General features: G+C 35.9%; 1 protein-coding gene across 1 annotated transcript; it reads left to right on the forward strand.

The window, feature by feature from the left end:
- Positions 1-50: 50 nt before the first annotated feature.
- UTP15 (UTP15 small subunit processome component) lies at positions 51-13634 on the forward strand. Its single transcript, XM_081273487.1, has 13 exons — positions 51-201; positions 3165-3335; positions 4545-4637; positions 4724-4908; positions 5250-5428; positions 6103-6228; positions 7844-7976; positions 8675-8759; positions 9662-9811; positions 10451-10552; positions 10706-10839; positions 11016-11074; positions 11700-13634. Exons 2-13 carry the CDS (start codon positions 3246-3248, stop codon positions 11915-11917), a joined length of 1554 nt encoding a protein of 517 aa, XP_081129613.1. The 5' UTR covers positions 51-201; positions 3165-3245; the 3' UTR covers positions 11918-13634.
- The last annotated feature ends 7030 nt before the right edge of the window (positions 13635-20664 follow it).

Raw genomic sequence — 20664 nt, forward strand, 5'->3', positions numbered from 1 at the left:
GGCTGCGTAAGTCTTCTGAGCATGCGCCGTTACGTCATCTTGATGCGACGTTCTCTTCTTGGTGTGTGCCGACTGGGCAGTGAATGGCCGCGTGACTTTGCTTAGGTGGATTCAGAACGGTCCGGTGCTGGGCGCTGGAGAAGTCAGAAAACTTATCCTTGGAAGTCGGGAACCTCGGAGGATCTTTGGGTCTCAGTGGAGGTAGGTGAAGGCGGCTCCTGTGACGGTAACCCGAACTGTCATCAGGCCTCCCTGTGGTTTTTGGCATGCTCTGGAGATGGTTAAACTTCCTAACCGGCTTTTCAAGATCCCGGCAATGGAATTTAGACCCAGATTTTGCTGCGCTGCAGTCACCTTCTTTCTTGTTCATTTATCAGCTTCCGGAATAATCCTCACCCTTTCAAGGCAATAGGCAGAATTCCATCTTTCTTTGCTTAGAAGGTTCCCTCGGTTTCTGATGACCGCGTATTTCCTCTTCTGCACCGCCTTCTGCTTGTGCCTGTCGTAAGTGGCGAAGACGGGCTAATGTTATACTTTAATGCCCAGGTGCAATGATACACTCTTTCCATGTAGAATTAAAACTTTTCTAAGGAGCTCTCAGTACCCTGGTCGTTACTCATAGCATTTTATTTGATAGCATTGTATTGCAGTAGTACTTGTTATTCATTTAGGTCTTGACTTAGGCCGAATCATTCTCCTTCTCTTCATTTTCACACAATTTTTTGCCTCAGGCTTTTTGCACTGTGTCTCCCCGCCACCCACATCCCTGCTCTCCACTACTCCTCATTTTGTAATCTGTCAAACCACTGCTACAGCACTTCACTTCTTCTTCTTCTTCTTCTTCTTTTTTTCTTAGAGAGAGAGAGAGAGAGAGAGAGAGAGAGAATTTTTATTTATTTTTTTTTAGTTTTTCGGCTGGCACAACATCTTTGTTTGTATGTGGTGCTGAGGATCCAACTGGGTTGCGCGCACGCCAGGCGAGCGGGCTACCGCTTGAGCCACATCCCCAGCCCCGAGCACTTCACTTCTTTCCATTAAAACTTTAAACTATTTGTTGAAAGGGATAAGAAGTGGTACTCCTATTACTGTAATGAGAGGTAAAGAAGGGAGTCAGGGAGCAGATTTGTGTATTCAGAGATTCAAGAATACTTTTTATAGATGAGCATATGCAGTCCTTGATGTTGGAAGCACTGACTTTGAACTGGAATTAAACGAAATGTTATCCCTTGCCCCCCTAAAATCCTATTGTTCTTATTCTAAACAAAAAAAAAAATTGTGATGTTTATTTTGGGAGGATTGTTAGTAAAACTTGGGGACTTTTTTTTCTTGCTATATAAATAACTATATAATATCCTTCCTTCAATTTCCCTTGTTGGCCCCTCCAAGCCTAAAATATTTACCATTTGGCCCTTTACAGAAAGTTTGTGAACTGGTTCACTGTAGCAGTGTTCATATTTTAAGACAATACTTGTAATTTTAATTTTGTGTTTCCCCATAGAAATTTACCCAGTGCTTCCTTTCTCTTCTTCCAAAAACATTCTTTGAGCACTTTAAAAAAAAATCTTTCAGACTCAAAATTTCAATTCAACTTAACAGGGAAAAGAGATCATTCCAATGCAATAGAATTATGTGCATAGACAGAAATATTCAGAGCTAAATAGGATACTAGAAGACAGGACCTCTCCTCAGAGGGCAGAATAGGTTTCCTGGAGAATGATCTGATTCTTATGTTGAGCCTTAAATATTAAATAGCAGTAGGTAGAGGACATTCCTAGCAGAGAGCACAAGTGACAAAGACATTGAGGCAAGAATGAGCATGATGTGTTAAGTGAACAGTTAATGATTGGTAATAACAAAAGATGAGGCTGGAAGGTAAGCTAGGGCCAAATCAGAGAGGACCTTACATTCTTGTTCCTTGTTCCTCCTGTTAAGGAGCTTGTACTTTATTTTCTGGATAGCATTGGGTTTTGTAAGCAAGGCCAGCTGCTTACAAATATTTGAAAATTTGAAATATGGATGGGGTTGAGGGAGGTCAAAGAGACCTTGGAACAGTGTTGCATTATTTACACAGATGAGAAAACCTGAATTAGGGTAATGGAACTAGCGGTTAAGTGGACTTAAGGAAGTTTAAGAAAGATTTGGAAGATTAAAATCAGTAGATTTTGTTTACTGTTAGGGTGTTAGGAGGATGACAAGTCAAATCTGACTCTAGATTCCTAGCTGCAGCCAATCACCAGCCAAATGAAGAATATTCACCTCTGTATTCCCAGTGCCTGAAACAGTGTCCTGCACTTTATAGGTGCTTGAATGAACAGTAAAGGTTTTCTCCTTTAGGCATGAATTGCCATGTTTTATCAAAATAGCCTTTAAAATATGTCATATCTATTTGTTTTGGTGTTACCAGTGTCATATTTTGGGGCTTTTCAAAACAGATGAAGAATAGCATCACTGAAATCATTCATCTGATATGATAGAATTGAGTCTCTTTTTTTGCCACTGAATAGTTCTGGAAAGATGTTTTAGCTTGATTATGTTAAAGGTTTTAGTTCATTTTTATCTTATTTTGTCACTTTAACTTAGAATTGCCTTTTTTGTTTTTTTCCTACTGTTTAAACCTTTTAAAATTACATTATAAGCTTCTATATCAGAATATTACCTTTTCATTACATTGTAAGCCTTACAAAATTAAGCTGCTCCACTAGAATCATTAGCTTTGGTTTCCTTCTTGGCATTTTTAGACTTTCAGAAAGTCAAGTCTGGGGACTTTATTCTTCAAGATTAAACATCTTCTTAAGTTTCAAGAAAGTTTTGTATTTGTAGTTATAATACATATTTCCTATGGTCAAACCTGAAGCCAGTGTGCTTCTTTCTGGTTTGACTACCAGAAGGCTGCACCAGATTTATTCCTAACTATTGCAAACTGGTCAGGTAGGTGTGAGAACATTTGTATACAGCCCTTACGTACAGCTGAATAGATGGTACAGTGTGGTAACCTGACCTGTATTCTTCCTGTTTCCTTTAGATTATCTCTTCTGGGTTACAATTAAGTGGTTTATTGGTCTTTAATCTATAAACTTCCACACAGCCTTCTGAAAGAAAGCAGAGTAAAAATCATACCCATATGTTTATGAATAATGTATGTTTTAAAATATTTTCTTTTTCAGAGTTAAGCAGAGTCACTATAATTATTTCTAACATCAACTGTAAATTATTGACCTTGGACAAGAGTGCAATTATATGAAATCATGGCTGGTTATAAACCTGTAGCTATTCAAACATATCCTATACTTGGTGAAAAAATTACCCAAGATACTCTGTACTGGAACAACTATAAGGTAAGTATGGGAGATAATGAGGGAGGAGGGGAATTATGTTTATTTATTTATGCATTTATACCCATTTTTTTTCCTGCATATGTTATACTTTAGGTATACTGACAGACCATTAACTAAAAACAATCTATGAGTGGCTTATAGTTTTGGTAGATAACATGACACCTATTTATATCTTGGAATTCTATAAAAAGTCTATATTACTTGATACGTACAAGGGCCTAACTCAGAATATATGACTAATCAATACCAAATGAAATAAATTTTAGAATTTAAACCTTATATGTGAAGTATTTTCTTTTTTAAATCTAAGTGCTGTGAAATTAGTTCTATATCTTCTAATAAGGTTTACAAGTGATCTTTTTTTTTTTAATGGAAAAACTAAATAGGAAACTGAAAGAAGTTTGGGAGTGGGCAGTTTGTGGAAAAAAAATACAAATATACAGTAAATATATTAAATGGTCATGAGGGCTACTTGGGAATTAGTACACATTTGGAAGGCAATTTGACAGTATCTGTTATGATTTTTAAAATGCAGATGCCCTTTGGCTTTGTACTTTGATAACTTGAAACATAATCAATATACTCCCCAAGGTTTGTTTAAGTATATATGTATGTGTGTGTGTATATATATGCATATACATATATTATGTATATGTATCTTAACATTTATATGTATACATACATACATATGCATATTAGATGTAAACTTATCAAAGTATTATATGTAAGAATTCCTGAAAAACTTGTGTCTATTACTAGTCAGCTGCTATAATAAATTTTGGTATATCCTTATAATGAATAGTCAATCTGTTGTTTTCTATATGAAAGTTTGCTAAGATGGGTTATTTAGTGACAAAAAGCAAGGTATATAACTGCCTGCATAGTATGGTCATGTTTGTGTTAATTTTTAAAAAACTAAATGTATGCTGGTAAGACTTTACTTTTTCTTTTCTGTTGGAAATTACAGCATATAGCAACTGAAGAGATGTTGGGGTGTGGCTTTCTAGCCATGTTTATTTAAGTTAGCAGCAACAAGAATAGTCTGGGTGATGGGATATTGCCCTTTTTTGATTCTTTTGTATTCATAAAACCTGATAAACCTAATAAATGTTATTAAGAATTAACAAATTATCTGTAAGAAATTACATAATGCTTAAATAGGTTTTCCAGGTGTAACTCTGTTAATACTCTGCATTCTTTTTCATGAAGACCCCTGTTCAGATTAAGGAATTTGGTGCAGTGTCAAAAGTAGACTTTTCTCCCCAGCCTCCATATAACTATGCAGTCACAGCTTCCTCAAGAGTAAGTACAATAATTTTTTTTTTTTTTTTTTTAAGTTTACTATTGATCTTGAGCCCCTGGTAAAAATATTGTTTTTTATCTTATAGATTCACATTTATGGCCGATACTCCCAAGAACCTATAAAAACCTTTTCCCGTTTTAAAGACACAGCATATTGTGCTACTTTTCGACAAGATGGTAGATTGCTTGTGGCCGGCAGTGAAGATGGTGGAGTTCAGCTTTTTGATATAAGCGGCAGGGCTCCCCTCAGACAGTTTGAAGGCCATACAAAGTAAGAGACAGTGGTTTTTATATGTTTTTGTTTTATTTGTTGAAGCAAAACAATAGCTTCAGCATTTAAAACACTCATTTTCATTAAGCAGCTAAGTAGAATTATTAACATTCTACAAAATGCAATTTTAAGACTATTGTTTAATATTCTTATTAACTTTATCGTGTAGTGGTATTACCATTTTTAAATTGGCTTGTGGCAAATACCTGTTTTAAAAGATTTTTTTTCTCTCATGATTTCTTTCTATAAATTTTCTCTGAAAAAAGGAATGTTTTATGTTTGAAGATATAATAAATATAATTTTTTCTTGCTTTTTAATATACTGGCTCTTGTTCTTTCAGAGCAGTTCATACAGTAGATTTTACAGCTGACAAGTACCATGTGGTCTCTGGGGCTGATGATTATACAGTTAAATTATGGGATATTCCAAACTCAAAAGAAATTCTGACATTCAAAGAACATTCTGATTATGTACGATGTGGATGTGCTAGCAAACTGAACCCAGATCTCTTTGTAACAGGTTGGTGAACTCTTTGCATTTTATTGCTGTGGGATTCTTTTGGGATAGAGAGGTTTAATTTTTTTTTTTTTAAATAGGACTGGGGGGGTATAGCTCAGTGGTAGAGTGCTTGCCTAGCATGTGTGAGGCCCTGGGTTCAATTCCCAGCATTGGGGAAAAAAACATTAAAAAGGATTTTTAAAATTAATTATATAATTGTTTTTTCTTTTTTTCCTTTTAGTGGTTGTTCTGTTGTCCTCTAAATGTGTTTAGAAATATCAGGCTGTCTTGAAAACATAGGCTATCAAAACTGTCATGGGTTTAGTCTCCTGTTATTCAGAGAACTTCTAGCAGCCAAGACACTGTAGTGTTTTTACATGCAGTTCAGTTTTTAAGGGATTCTGTATAAAGATACCCAGATGATTCCACAGTGACGGTAGTCTGAAGATATGAATAATTTAAGATTAGAGCAGGTTAAATACTATGTAGAAATATATACTGCTTCTTCAGAAACAATAAGTCGTAGCAGAGGATTTAGAAATATTGTGTCGGGTTAATATATGTAGGCTTTTTAAAAAAAATTCCATCTAAAGTTTATCTCCTTTGAAAATTTATGTCTGGGCACACATATACTTGTATAGCTTTTATTTTTTTAGATGGTAAAACACACATAATACAAAAAATTGATATTTTAGGGTCATATGATCATACTGTGAAGATGTTTGATACGCGAACAAATAAGAGTGTTCTCTCTGTGGATCATGGGCAGCCAGTGGAGAGTGTCCTGCTTTTCCCCTCTGGAGGTCTTCTGGTGTCTTCAGGTATCTCTTTTAGCTCTCATCAGTATTGTTCTTGAATCAAACTTTTCTTTATCAATTGTTATTTATAATTTTTTAGTTTGTACTTGGATTACATATCTAAGTTTTTGCTTAAACAGTTGATAAGTGGGACAGGCAAATAGCTATTTATTGAAAGCGTAGCTTGAGCCAAGCACTATGCTGTTGTATACAAATTATTTCTAATGCCTTCCCAAAGTCCTATAGGATTGTTAGTTTTCTCACTGCTTTACAACCAAGGAGATAAATGAAAGTTTCAACTAATTGTCTGAGGCAAAATGATATGTGGCAGTTCCAAAATTCCAGAATTGAAAACTCTTATTATGCATTTAACTCTGTGTCATTTGACCCCAGAAATCTATTGGGTGCTCCTTTTGTTATTCCTGCATAAGAGATTTATAGCAGCTTTTGAAAACAGGATCTTTTAGATCTAGAATCAGGCTTGTTACTTTTTATGTATCTCTATTGATAAAATGTTCTTACCCAGTAGTAGTTGATAGTGCTGGAGGAGGAGCTAATGTGGAGTCAGGCATTTTCTTCAAATTGGGGCAGAAGATTTTTTTGATTAGTCCATTTTTATGATGATAATAGAAGAAGTAATTTGATTTTTATTCATTTCTTAACAAAGCAGAAATCTGTCAGCAGCATTGCCACACACCTATAATCCCAGTGGCTTGGGAGGCTGAGGCAGGAGAATTGTGGGTTCAAAACCAGCTTTAGCAACTTAGAGAGGCCCTAAGCAACTTAGCAACTCTATGTCTAAATAAAATATAAAAAGGGATGGGGATGTGGCTCAGTGGTAAATTGCCCCTGGGTTCAATTCCTGGTACCAATAAATAAATAAATAAATAAATAAAATTGAAAAAGTGTTCACATTAGAAGAATGTACAGGTAGTATGGATACTTCATAGCATACACATGGTAGTGTGTGCACCCATTCTTTTTGGCTTATCCTGTTTTATATTCTTTTTTCCTAGTACCTGTTTTTGTTTTTGTTTTTTTTAAAAGCAATAAGTTGACACCATTGTCAGATGTATCTATTGTTATTTTGAGAAATAGAAATAAGGCCAAGTTGAACAGGAGAATGAAACCTGTATGCTTATCTGCACTGTGCCATTGTCACTAGCTAGTTGTGTGACCTTGGGCAGTCACTTAATGTCTCTAGACTTGGAAAATAAGAGATTGGACTAGATCATTAGTTTCAAACTGTGATTCCTCTCATAAACTGCTACATTGAAGTAGGAAGGTAGGGATTGTGGATTGAATTGCAGCCCTGTTTCCCCAAATGATACAAAAGCTTCACTCCCCCATCCCTTTTTCTATTTTCTCTACTAGATTTTTTTTCTTGACATTTTGTTGAAAAAAGATACTGAATTTAAAATGTTCTTAAGCATCTGGATCGTTCTGTAAGGTGGAAGTGTTATTATTTAGTCACATACTTCGTGGGTTGGGGAGCCAGGATTTAAACCAGGCAGTGTGGCTCTGGAACCTCTCACTCCACCTCTACCCTAAGGAATGTCTAGTGAAGGATGTTTTTCAGCTCCTTAAAATGTTGTTGATATGGGTAGAATATCAAACTCATGACTATTTCTTTTTATAGGAGGTCGCTATGTTAAAGTTTGGGACATGTTAAAAGGACAGTTGCTCGTGTCTTTGAAAAATCATCACAAAACTGTCACATGTGTATGTCTGAGCAGCTCTGGACAGAGGTTACTCTCAGGCTCACTGGATAGGTTGGCATTTTAATTTTCTTGTTTATCTTTATTAATTTACAAGTATTTATTGCTTGAGAAAATAAAGTATTTTAGCAATATTTGTGGTAAGTAAATACATTAATCTTTTAAAATAATTTATTCTATAGTTTCTTTTAAAATCATTATACAGTTATATATTTTGAAGTTTTTTATTATGAATGTGTATATTGTTCTAGATGTTTAAAATTTAAAGCTTCATGTGAACATTTCTATCATTGATATCCAAATATTACTATTTTAAATAGATATTTACTATTCCATTTATTAATGTTCTAAAGCTGTGCTTCACACAAGCAGCCCTCACAACATGATTCTCTGACCCAAAATATCTGTAACACAGAGGTTGTAAAACTGTTCTGTTCTTTTGACTTGCAGTGGACATTCATGGATTCCTTTTTTTTTTTTTTTTTTTAACTTGCAGGTTTTATCTTTAAATGACAGTGGTTCATGGTCTACCCTTTGGTTTCTATTTTAAGTGGCTAATCAAAGTCTTTATTCATGTATGGCCAGTGCTGAAATGTAGCTCATTTTTTAAAGGGATTCAGTGAAGAATTGTTTTTCTAAACTGTTATATAAATTTTAATGTTCATATATTGAGTTTTCCAATAGATGAATTGAAATGGAAAAATGCATTTTATACTTAAGATGATTTTTGACAATTCTTTCTTTTTTATTAGGAAGGTGAAAGTATATAGCACGACTTCCTACAAAGTAGTCCACAGTTTTGATTATGCAGCTTCAATTTTAAGTCTTGCACTTGCAGTAAGTACTTTTAGCTTTTTTTAAAAGCTGTCACTAACCTTGTCTGTTAAATGAAGATAAGATGGAATTTTAGGGTTTATCTTTGGATTAGAATAAACCACATTAGCTCTTTGAGTTAAGACAAGTTCCAGAATATGAGTTGTCCTAATAACTTGGCATCAATTTAGATTTAGGTTCCAATACTCCTGTAGTAAGTACAGTGCTGTGGGCATTATTAACATCAGGGATTGAACCTAGAAAGTTGATAAATCTCTCTTCAACACATTTAACTCAAGGGTATTACGGTACTTTAGAAAGGCAATTTTGGCTCTATGTGTACACACACACACACACACACAAACACACACACACACACACACACACACACACACACCATGAAGTGAGAAAGGAGCAGCAAAATGAATAGTTCCTTTCTTTGTTGACTTTTTTTTCTGGAATGTCCATTATCAGGTTTCTAAGGAGCCACATTTGGGCTTGAATATGTTTGAATACATTATATAAAAATCTGAATTGGGAGCAGAAAAGCTAATTAAAAACTATTTTGGAAAGCAGTTCTGTGAAAAGTCATGCCACCGTGTAATCCTTTTTCTAATCAGAGAATGCAGAAAAATTATTTTGAATCTTTTCTAAGATGCCATTAACTGTGTCTTATTATATATACTTTGCCAGTGATATTTTACAAGTATAATAAGTTCCATCAACGTAATGGTATCCTAGTGGAAAAAATGATTTTGCTTTTAACATTTTGCATAGATCATTGTTAGTTATAGTTTCTATGTCTGAATGATGCTGTTGATGATAGTGTGCATAAGTAGCAAACATGGTATAAATGTTCTTTTGAAGTAAAGGTGCTATAAAATTATTACACTGAAATAGACTAATGTATTTCTAATTGCTATTAGCATGAAGATGAGACAATAGTTGTAGGAATGACCAATGGAATATTGAGTGTTAAACATCGGAAGTCTGAAGCAAAGAAAGATCCTCTTCCAAGAAGAAGAAGGCCTGCATATCGAACCTTTATTAAAGGAAAAAATTACATGAAACAACGGGTAATTATATATTTCTCATATCTTTTAAAAGGTGACATTTCTTAAAGTAGCCAATTTCATCCCTGCCTATTACTGGAAAGTGTAGTTTGCGTGGTATTTAACTTTATTTTGCTTTTGGTTTTATTAGAATTGGCTCCAGATTGCTATATTGGGAACATTATTGAATAATTATTGAGTAATAATGGGGAACAAAGGCTAGTTTATTTAATATTCTGAGCCATAACATAATAATGATACAGTGCATTACCGTGTTCAAAACACTGTCTTTAACACACTGTCTGATTTGCTTTTCTAAATGACTCCTGCCTATAATGTCTCTATTTGGCATCTGAGAAGATTGAAATACACAAAGCTTTGATTGATTTAGTATTCCATTACTGGTATCCAGAGATGTTAGAACTAGATCTTAATATCTCTGATTCTCGTTTTATTTTTCTGCCTGCCATGTAAAGAGGATTGAGAAAGTTGTAAGTAGAAAATCATAAAAGAGTAAGAACACATTGATTGACAAATCATTATGGACATATGAACATTATCTGACATAGTGTAAAGGCACCCTGATTAAAAAAAATCATTTCATTGTGAAAAAGTTTGTTTTGAATGGAACTTGGTATATGCTGATTTTCTTCCTCCATACAGGATGATATTTTGATCAGTAGGCCAACAAAGAAACACCTAGAATTGTATGACAGGGACCTGAAAAATTTTAGGATCTCTAAGGCACTTGACAGAGTCCTTGAGGTGAGTAAGGGGCATTTTTTTTTTTTTTTTAATCATTTTAGTATTTGGTTTGTGTATTACCATGACTTGGAATTGTGGAAGTAGAAGAAACTTGGTGATTTAGCAAGGTGATTTTTTTTTTTTTACCCCATTTTTTCTCCTCATATTTTCTAGCCTAGTTGTGTAATAAAGACACCTGAGGTTACAGTTTCCATCATAAAAGAGCTAAATCGAAGAGGAGTCCTTGCAAATGCCCTTGCAGGTCGGGATGAAAAGGAAATTAGTCGTGTTCTTAATTTTTTGATAAGGTATGTTTTATGTTTATGAAACATTTGTATGTTTCATCAAAATCCTTCTTTAACACCTAATGAGAGACATTTATTTTTAGTTTGATCTTTGTGAGAAACTGGTAGAACAATTAAATATGCTTTAGGGAGTTTTTAAAAGTTTGGAGGTTTCATTAAATAGAAGTTTTGCTTTGTAGGAATTTGTCTCAACCAAGATTTGCCCCTGTTTTGATCAATGCTGCTGAAATAATTATTGGTAAGTGTTGTTAAAACTTAAAAATCCTAACATGGTTGTATAAGTAGAGGTGTTGGGTTGCGGGTATAGCTCAGTGGTAGCATGCTTGCCTAACATGTGCACGGTTCTGTGTTTGATCCCAGCACTACCTACCCCTCCCACCTCCAAGAAAAAGTAGAGGCATCATGATCAAATAAAAATTTAGAAATCAAGCAATTTTACTTGTTTTGCTTTTTATCAGTTGTCCAATAAGGATTTTCATGAAGAAGACAAAATATCAATAATATATCATTGAAGTTCAAAATGGAGTAAAGTTCACAGCGGCATGACTTAGAATTGACAGGATTAGGGTTATTAAAATTAAAAAGAAATGTTTCCATAAACATCTGAAATGACCATGACTATTTTTTAATGGGAAAATGAAAATGAGACTACTGCTTTGTCGTTTCTGTAATTATGTTTTTACGAAATGCATTTATTTAGATGAATTATTATGCTTTCTGTATATCATGAATTGATTATAAAATAAGTACAGATTTTTTTCAGTGTTTTTGTATTTAATATTTTAATACTTTTCTAACACTTGATTTTTACTTATTATATATAGAAAGGTGTTTCTAGTTTATGTGTTTCCTTCTCTTTTTAGATATATATCTGCCTGTGATTGGTCAGTCACCTGTAGTTGATAAAAAGTTTATATTACTTCAAGGACTTGTAGAAAAAGAGATTGATTACCAAAGAGAGCTCCTAGAAACCTTGGGAATGATGGACATGCTTTTTGCTACCATGACAAGGCAAGAAAGCTCTTCTTTGTTGGAACATACATCTGTTGAATTTCCAGACAAGAAGAAGACAGCATCGTAGTGTTGTCTTAATAGGACAAAGAAGAACTTCTAACTTTGGATAGATTTGACTCTAATAAGTATTGGAAAGGAAATGTCTTGATATATTAAAAAGACTACACAGAAGCAACTTTATAGAAGAGACTGGAATAATTATGATTGGAAAATAAGTACCTTTTCTAATACATGGTTTTCCATGTAAGAAATGATTTTATGGCATCTTCAGCTAGAAGATCTCATTTATCTTGGTTGAAGTGTTGGTCTACCTTGGATGAGTTGATACCGACTTTAATAAGCAATGTTCTGTGTCAGCCTTTGGGTAGGCATTCACATAAGAGTTCAAATATGAATCCTTTCTGGAGAAGTTCCAACTGGGAATCCTGCCAAATGAACAGAGCTTTTTTTTTTTTTTTTTTCTTTTTTCTTCCTTTTTTCTTCTAGCCTTGAAACAACAAAAACACATGGCAACAACATTATAATTCCACTCTAATCAGTGCCCTTGGGGTTTTGGGGCCCTTGCCCCCACTTGGTGGCTCTCTGCCACCTCTCCCTTGTTATCATCACTGTTTTAGATCACGTGCTCTGTCTGAGCTGGTCTGGGAACTGTGTCTGTTCCAAGTGTGGCAGATTGCTGGTCAGCCCTGAATAGTTCATATTGGACAAGTGTTCAGAGGATGATAAGGCAGATTTGATGCCTAAAAATTATGCTCTCCAGCCTAGGTTTTTCTTTTTATTTAGTCTCAACTATTCTTACTAGAATAGTAAGGTCTACAGATAGACCTTATTGGACTGCATTTCCCCCCTTTCCTTTAATATGTGGGCTTTCCACCAAGTTTAGGTCAGGAGAAAGATAACATTTGTCACTTCTTTTGTAATAAAATAGCCTTTCAGCCTAATATGTACATGTTTGTATCTCATTTTATAGCTACCTGTCCCTCTCAAAACTCTTCTCTGATCTAAGAATTTATTTTTTCTGTTCTTAATAATTACCTTGTGGTTCGGAACCTCAAACCAGAGCAGCTTACTTTGAAAAATAGTTTTTGAAAGCTTAATGTAAATTACATTTTTATTAAAGAGATTCTTATTTTCTTATTGGCTTTTTGGTAAGTACCAACTCCTGATGGATAATGTCTAGTAACTCCTAGCACACAGTTCACAATTGCTACCTCTCCCACCTTCCCCCAATTTCTACCAACCTCAGTTAGTAATGTGTATAGTAATGATGTCTTGAGCTAGAAGAATCTTTAGAGAAAGATTTTATTATGGGAATCTCTCATAATTTTGTAAATTCAGGTTTTCATAAAATGGAAAAAAGTGGGCTAATGTGTTCTAGTACGGCCATAAGCACAAAAGTAAGGTATAGTTTCCCTTTTGTGAATTGTATAAGCAATCAGGCAGCACAATGGCTTGTAAGAAACCAGGAGTTTGCTTCCTTGAGTAATTATGAGATTAATCAAGATCAGAAGCTGTGTTTTTAGGTTGAAAAGGATTAACTTATTTAAATAAAATTTCTTTTTAAAAGCTTTTTTTACATTAAAAAACTTTGTAAGCATGCTGATAATTAACGTACTAGAGTTGAAATTCTAACGAACTGTGGCTGCTATCAGTTGTGAAACATCGGAGTTTTTTGTAGTTATTTCATGTGGTTCTCGCCACAGCCATCAAGGTTGGAATTAATTTTCATTTAACATTGAATTAACAAAAGTCATTAAATTCTCTATGAAGTCCCCAAGCTTGAGTTCTGCGTCATTTCAGCACTGTCCTGCCTGCTGGGGCCTGAACTACTGTCCTTTTAATGAAACTTCACTGAGTGTTACAGTTCTTAAGTATAGTGATTGCAAATTAAAAAAAAAAAAGATTAGGAAACAATTCCCATAGTCATCAATATTTTTAAGTTCAATTGTTTTTATATTCATGGGGATAAATATGCTACTTGAAGTATTTTAGCCTAATTGTCATGGTATAATATGTAACATTGGCCTTAAGATTTTAATTTAAAATGCCTAACAGATTTTTGTGATTTTTAGTTGGAAGATATTTTTAAATGTTACTAAGTCTGCAAAAATACTGAAATGTTTTGAAGAACTTAGAAGGTCATTATATGTTTAACTTAATATGTTTGTAAGAGTTAAACACTTGAGAAGGTTTTGCTTGTTGGGTCAAGCATTGGAAGTCCTGTTTAAAAGAGAATCAGATTCTTAAATCTAAATATTTTTTAATTGTATAAAGGAATTTGTAAGTGGAGCAGTTAGGAGAAATTTACTTTGTGCAACTTAAATGAATAATTCCAAGCAATAGGAAAAGGGTCACTTGAAAGTAATCATTAAAATGAAGTTTTCCAAATGGAATATTTCTAAGTTATACTTAAAAAAGCTTAAGGAAAATTTTGAAATGCCTTACTTTAACAAGTAATTATAAATAGCCTTATTTCTTAGACATTGAAAAATACTCACTGGTAGGTAGATGGCTACATGCCTGTTCCCTTGGCCATTGTTAACTGTAACAGTTGCACCTGACTCTTCAAAGACTTTGTTCTGTTTCAGAGCCATTCTCCACTTCTTTTTTCTATGGATGTTTCTTCCTTAACTGTATTTAATTCTGTTTAATTGCCTTCTCAGTGTCCATTCATATGGTTCAAATCCCTGACAGTTCTTTATTCTGACCTGTGTGAGAGTGTGGGCACAGTGACTCCTGCTGGGGCATATCAGAGATGTATTTTCAGGTTACTTATAGCTTGGCACAGACTTAACATCTTGAGCCATCTCCACTCAGTTTTTCTAGGGTCTTTCCCTACCTAGGCCCAATTTTTTCTAACCCTCACTTGTTCTGTCTAATATAGTAGCCACTAGCCATAGCTGGCTATTTAAAATTAAAATTTATTGAAGCTTAAAGATTCCGGTCCTCAGTCATACTTGTCACATTTTAAGTGCTCTACAGCTACAAATGTCTAGGGGTAACCATATTGGACAGCACAGATATAGAACAGTTTGATCACCACAGAAGACTGTCTTAGAGATCCTTAGACCTTTGGCTCCTGAGAGATCTCTTCCTGTTGAGGGCCCATGTCCACTTCTTTGACTTGGTCTGAAGCACTTAGTTGGTAGCCACTTGATCTGCCAACCTGCCTAACCCCTGGGTTTGATCCTTCCTGGATGTATTTTAGAGTTCTCCAGAAAAAACAAAACTAATAGGATATATATAATATATGTTATGTGATATGTATCATTTGTATCTTTCTGTAAGAGGAAATTTATTAGAATTGATTCATGCAATTCTGGAGGCTGAGAAGTCTCACAGTAAGTTGTCTGAAACTGAAGAACCATGAAAGCTGGTAAAAGGGCTCAGTCTTAAGTCCAAAGAACCCAGAACCAGTGTTCGGGTTTAGATATGCTGTGTCCCCCAAGAGTTCATATGTGAGACAATGGGGAGGTTTCAGATGTAAAATGAGTAAAATTATGAGAGCCTTAACCTAATCAGTGGATTAATTCACTGATTGACTGGGTGGTAACTGTAGGCAGAGAGGGTGTGGCTGGAGGTAGTAAGTCACTGGGGATGTGCCTCTGGAGTTTATATTTTGTCCCTTGTGAGAGTAGCTCTCTCTGCTTCCTTGTTGCCATGTCCTGAGCTGTTTTTCTTCACCATGCCCTTTCATCATGATATTTTGCCTCATTTTATCTCACCTCCAACCCAGAGCTATGGGAGTTGGCTGATTGTGGACTGATCCTCTGAAACTGAGCTGAAATAAACTTTTCCTCCTGTATGTTGTTCTTTTGGGTCAGTAAGAAAAGCTATTTTTTTTTTTTTTTTGTCACAGTAATGAAAAGCTAATTAAGCCATTAGGAAAACTAACAGTGTAACAGTCTGAGGCCAAAGGCCTGAGATGTGGGTTGGGTGATGGGATGGGAGGGGGAACTGGTGCAAGTTCTGGAGTCTGAGGGCTGGAAAACCTGGAATTCTGAGGCTCACAGGCAAGAGAACTGTCTCAGCTCCAGAAAAGTGAGGCAATTCATCTTTTTTTCTGCCCTCTTGTTCTTTCCAGGCCCTCAACAGATTGGATGGTGGGAGCAACACTGGGGACAAGTCTTCCTCAGTTCACTGATTGAAAATACCTAGAAACACCCTCTCAGACATATATAGAAACAATGCTTTACCAGCTACCCAGTGTCCCGTATTCTAGTCACATTGAGTACTGAAATTTGCCATCACACTGGCCATGGCCCCTGACCCTGAGTGCCCCAGATCTGACCCTAGGTTTTCTTTCATTGATTTTTGCTCTTATTCTGCTCACAAATCTTGATCCTTCCAGCCTTGCTGTTTTGCACCAGCCTACAGGTATTTTCCCCAGATTCTTATGAACCCACAAATTTGGGGAAAGCTTCTGCTGTGCTCTGCAGCAATCTTGACTAGGCTGGAGGATCCGTCCCTACTTGCAGAGCCTTAGGTAATGATCAGAGAGCATAATAATTCACATGCACATATTAGCATTCTTATGTTTCATTTAACAAACCTTTCTAGACCATAAATGGTGTGCCCTGAGTCCTGGGGCTGTGATAATGTTTGTGGATGAGGCAGTCACTCTGTTCTTTTGAGGCTTCTTATGTTGCACATAGCCATCACCATGCCCTAGAAGGTCTCACCCTCTCAACAAGAAATTCATCTCTAACCTCTAGGCAGCTGCACATCCACATGGAGATTCCCTCAACAAACAGCAGGGGGAGCGCTAGGCAAACTCAAGCCATTGCTGATTTGTTTCCATTTTCCTCAACCTTGTAGACACTGCTCTGCCCTGAATGGCTGCAACTCCTCTGCTTTGGAGGAATAACTATGGCTTTGAGAACCACCAAGCCCCTTCACTAGTCAAAAGAGGAAATTTGTTAACTAATTTTTATTTTTTCACATCTATATTTTTAGTCAGTTCATTTGGAACTTAAGCACCTGTGACTAATTGTGAACTTTGACATGAACAGGTAAAGGAGAGTTTGGAAGATGAAGAAGTGATTTTTAACATTTAAAACTACAATGTTGAGTGAAAAACCAGCCCTGAATGTAAACCTGATTTGATAATGCCCTTTGCCTTGGCAGGGAGAGAGGACAGACGGGACGTTGAAACAAAAAACTTGAAGCTTTCTGACCTAAGAGGGATCTTAACATTTTGGGGAGGTGGATTAGGGACCAGTGCAATTAGAGTGATGTAAAGACCACACCCAGTGGCTTCCAGGGATGGAGGGAAACAAAACTGGTAGGGAATCAGGCCTGTTTTGCCTATCATGTAGTATATCAATGACTGAAATGATGAAAAGTTTTCCTAAAGCAGCCAAACTTGAGGAGATGGGAGAGCAGGTCTCAAATTTGCCTTCCTGAGGGGAGGGTTTAGGAATATTTGTGGAATGAAGAAGCAGGGTGGTTTAAGGTCTGGGGAAAGTTGATTGTAGATGAGGTAATCAGTGTTCTGGGCATACATAGTCAATTTTTTGGCTCTTCAGAGGACACCTATTCAGAAAATGGCAGCGTCAGCATAATCTAAGGAGAGAGTTTTCAGCCCTCTGACATTACTTAAAAAGTAACCCATCCACCTACACTAGCCCAAGTCAACTGTTGGTAGTTTCAACAAAAATGGCTTGCAAGTCCTTGAAAAGTAAACAAGGCAACATGTTATTTAGCTGTGTGACTTCCGAAATTAGTCACTTTTAAAGTCAAAAAGAAAAAGAAAGTAAAAGCAAGTGAAACCAGAGGATTTATTCAGGTTTTGTCTCAATTTCAGAACCCCAGCATATCAAATTCTTCCTAGCTCTTGTTTTTATTGCCTAAGCACTAGCCTACATTTTAATCTTGGTCTTACCTCCAAGTAATTGCCAGGAAGAAGCCTATGGCTTGGCCAAAGAAAATATTATTTTAAAACTTGATAGATCTTTAATTTTAATTAATAAGATAGTTTTGAATAGACATGTTCAGGGCATAAAATTCTAAAGTATACAGTGAACCGAAATGAGTCTCTCTCTCCCTTCCCCCAGCCACCCAGCTACTCTTTCTGGAGGCATTTATTTTTATAAGCATTTATTTATATATCTACATATACACCTATAAATCTATACAGAATTTTTCCCAATGCAGTTGAAACATACTATGTATAATGTAGTTCACATTTAAAAAAATTTCATTCCATGCTGTAGCTTTAGTTTCATATCAGTACATGTAGAACTGCCTCAAAAAATCTGCATATACAAAATTTCTGACAGTGCAAAAGGGTATATGATGAAAAGAAAATCTCCATTCATTTCAGATCTCAGTCAATTTTCTTCCAAGGGGAGGACTTGCATTAGAGTTCTCCAGAGAACAGAAACAATGGGATATATATTGTATAAGATTAAGGAAACCAAGAAGTCCTGTGATCTGCCATCTGCAACATGGAGAACCAAGGAAACCAGTAGTTTTCAATCTGAGTCCAAAGCTATATGAGAATTGGGGTGAGGTAGAAGCTGTTGGTCTAAGTCCAGAATCTGAAGGTACAATAACCAAAAGATCTGATGTTCAAGGACAGGAAAAAATGGATATTCCAGCTCAAGAAATGAGACTGACTTCAATCTTCCTTTGTACTGTTTTCTATCCAGACCCTCAACAGATTAGATGATGCCACCCATATTGGTGAGGACAGATTTTCCTTACTAGGTCTACTGATTCAAATGCAAATATCATCAGGGAATACTTTCATAGACACATTCACAATAATGTTCTACCAGCTATATGGGCATCCTATAGCTCAGTCATGTTGACACATAACATTAATCATCACAGGACTAATACCAATTTCTTTTGTATCTATATAGTCAAGGTTCAGTGCAGCAAACAAATCATTCTAGAAAACTAAAGCAGATAAGGATTTTAATACAGGGAACTATGTCAATATGAAATCATTAGGAGAGAAGGGATGGGCTGTGGGAAAGGAGCCCTACAAATGGAGCCTCTACTCAAGAGCACAACTCCAGAGAGAAAAATCCTCTTCTGCTGCCATCAAGAAGCCAAGGAATAGACCCTGGGTTGCTGGGTCACTTTACCACAATCACCTCTCAATTCCCACCTGCTGACTTGCTTGTCAACAATAACAAGCAGGAAGCAGACCTTCCTTCCCCTCACTTTTGACTTTTAAATCATGTGTATGTACATCTAACTGGGGGAGCCCAGTTTTATATCTGGAGTACTGATGGCCTCTGGGAAATGTGGATTCTTAGTTTTCCAGCTCTGCAGCCCTAAAGGCATCCTAGAAAGAGCATGGGGCAGAGGTAAGGGAGCTGACTGATACAATATTCTTTACCAAATAGTCTGCACATCTTTAAGTACTGGTTAGGCACAATCTCACTTCTAAACAAACGAGAACACACTTTACTTCCTGTTGTGTTATTTCAGTTTTTCAGTTTCTCCACTGAGGATGTGTTAGAGATTACCTTGTCTCAGTATGTGAATTTCTACTTCTACTTCATATATATATATATATATATATATATATATATATATATATATATATATGATGCTGGCTTCCTATATCACTGCCTAGATGTGCCATCATCAGTGTAACAGTCCCCTATTGATGGGCTTTTATGTGGTTTTTCAGTCCCTTGTAACTGCAAGCAATTCTACCCTAAGGGTTTTACTTAAGCCTTTGTGAATTTGAGGAGTGCATCTCAGGGTAAATCAACTTGATACTGGAGAGCAAGTCTGTCCCCTGCCCCGCCCCCCAACACTCACACCTGAAGTCCTTATCTGGTAACTCCTCATCCTGGAGCTCATCTTCACTTAAGGTAATGCTATCTGCCCTGACGACCTTCTCCTTACACATCTATGGTGCTTAATATTCCACGAAATAGTTGACAAGTGCAGGAGGCAGGTAGTATTATTATTCCTATCATAGGTGACTTGTTCAAAGTCAAACAATTGACTAGTGGCAGATTTAGATTTGAATTCAGGTTAATTACCTTTAAAAGTACATATTCTCAACCAGCACATGAACAGCATTTTATGTTCTAAAAACATAGAGTGCATCCTTATTCACCTTTGTATTCCTAACAAAACACAACACAGCTTTGTATGCATGATACTTAGCTGGTGCTTAGTAAATACATGCTAAATCAATGAATTCTTACTGGATCCGGCTTTGCAGTTAACATGAAAAAGTAGCTTAAGTACTGTGTACAAGATAACATGTATATATTTTCATTTTGCTGTGAGATGCAATTCAAATAGGAAATGTTTCTGGAAGCAGCCCTATTGTCCTTTGAGAATTTCTGTCACGTGAAATTGAAGTTTTTCTATCTGGAGCTGTGCTCTTGAATAGAGGCTCCATTTGTAGGGCTCCTTTCCCACAGCCCATCCCTTCTCTCCTGGATGATTTCATAAGGATATAGTTCCCTATATTAAAATCCTTATCTGCTTTAGTTTTCTAGAATGATTTGTTTGCTGCACTGAACCTTGACTATATAGATACATAAGAAATTGGTATTAGTCCTGTGATGATTAATGTTATGTGTCAACATGACTGAGCTATAGGATGCCCATATAGCTGGTAGAACATTATGTGAATGTGTCTATGAAAGTATTCCCTGATGATATTTGCATTTGAATCAGTAGACCTAGTAAGGAAAATCTGTCCTCACCAATATGGGTGGCATCATCTAATCTGTTGAGGGTCTGGATAGAAAACAGTGCAAAGGAGGATTGAAGTCAGTCTCATTTCTTGAGCTGGAATATCCATTTTCTCCTGTCCTTGAACATCAGATC

The sequence above is a fragment of the Spermophilus citellus genome (genome assembly GCF_964194105.1).
Source record: "Spermophilus citellus genome assembly, chromosome: 1".
NCBI lineage: Eukaryota > Metazoa > Chordata > Mammalia > Rodentia > Sciuridae > Spermophilus > Spermophilus citellus.

Bases quoted from the DNA above. Each gene is read 5' to 3' on its own strand.
- UTP15 (XM_081273487.1), top strand. From the start codon at position 3,246: ATGGCTGGTTATAAACCTGTAGCTATTCAAACATATCCTATACTTGGT. The intron at 7,977-8,674 runs GTTGGCATTTTA...CTTTTTTATTAG, and splicing joins CTCTCAGGCTCACTGGATAG to GAAGGTGAAAGTATATAGCA. The intron at 10,553-10,705 runs GTGAGTAAGGGG...CATATTTTCTAG, and splicing joins CACTTGACAGAGTCCTTGAG to CCTAGTTGTGTAATAAAGAC.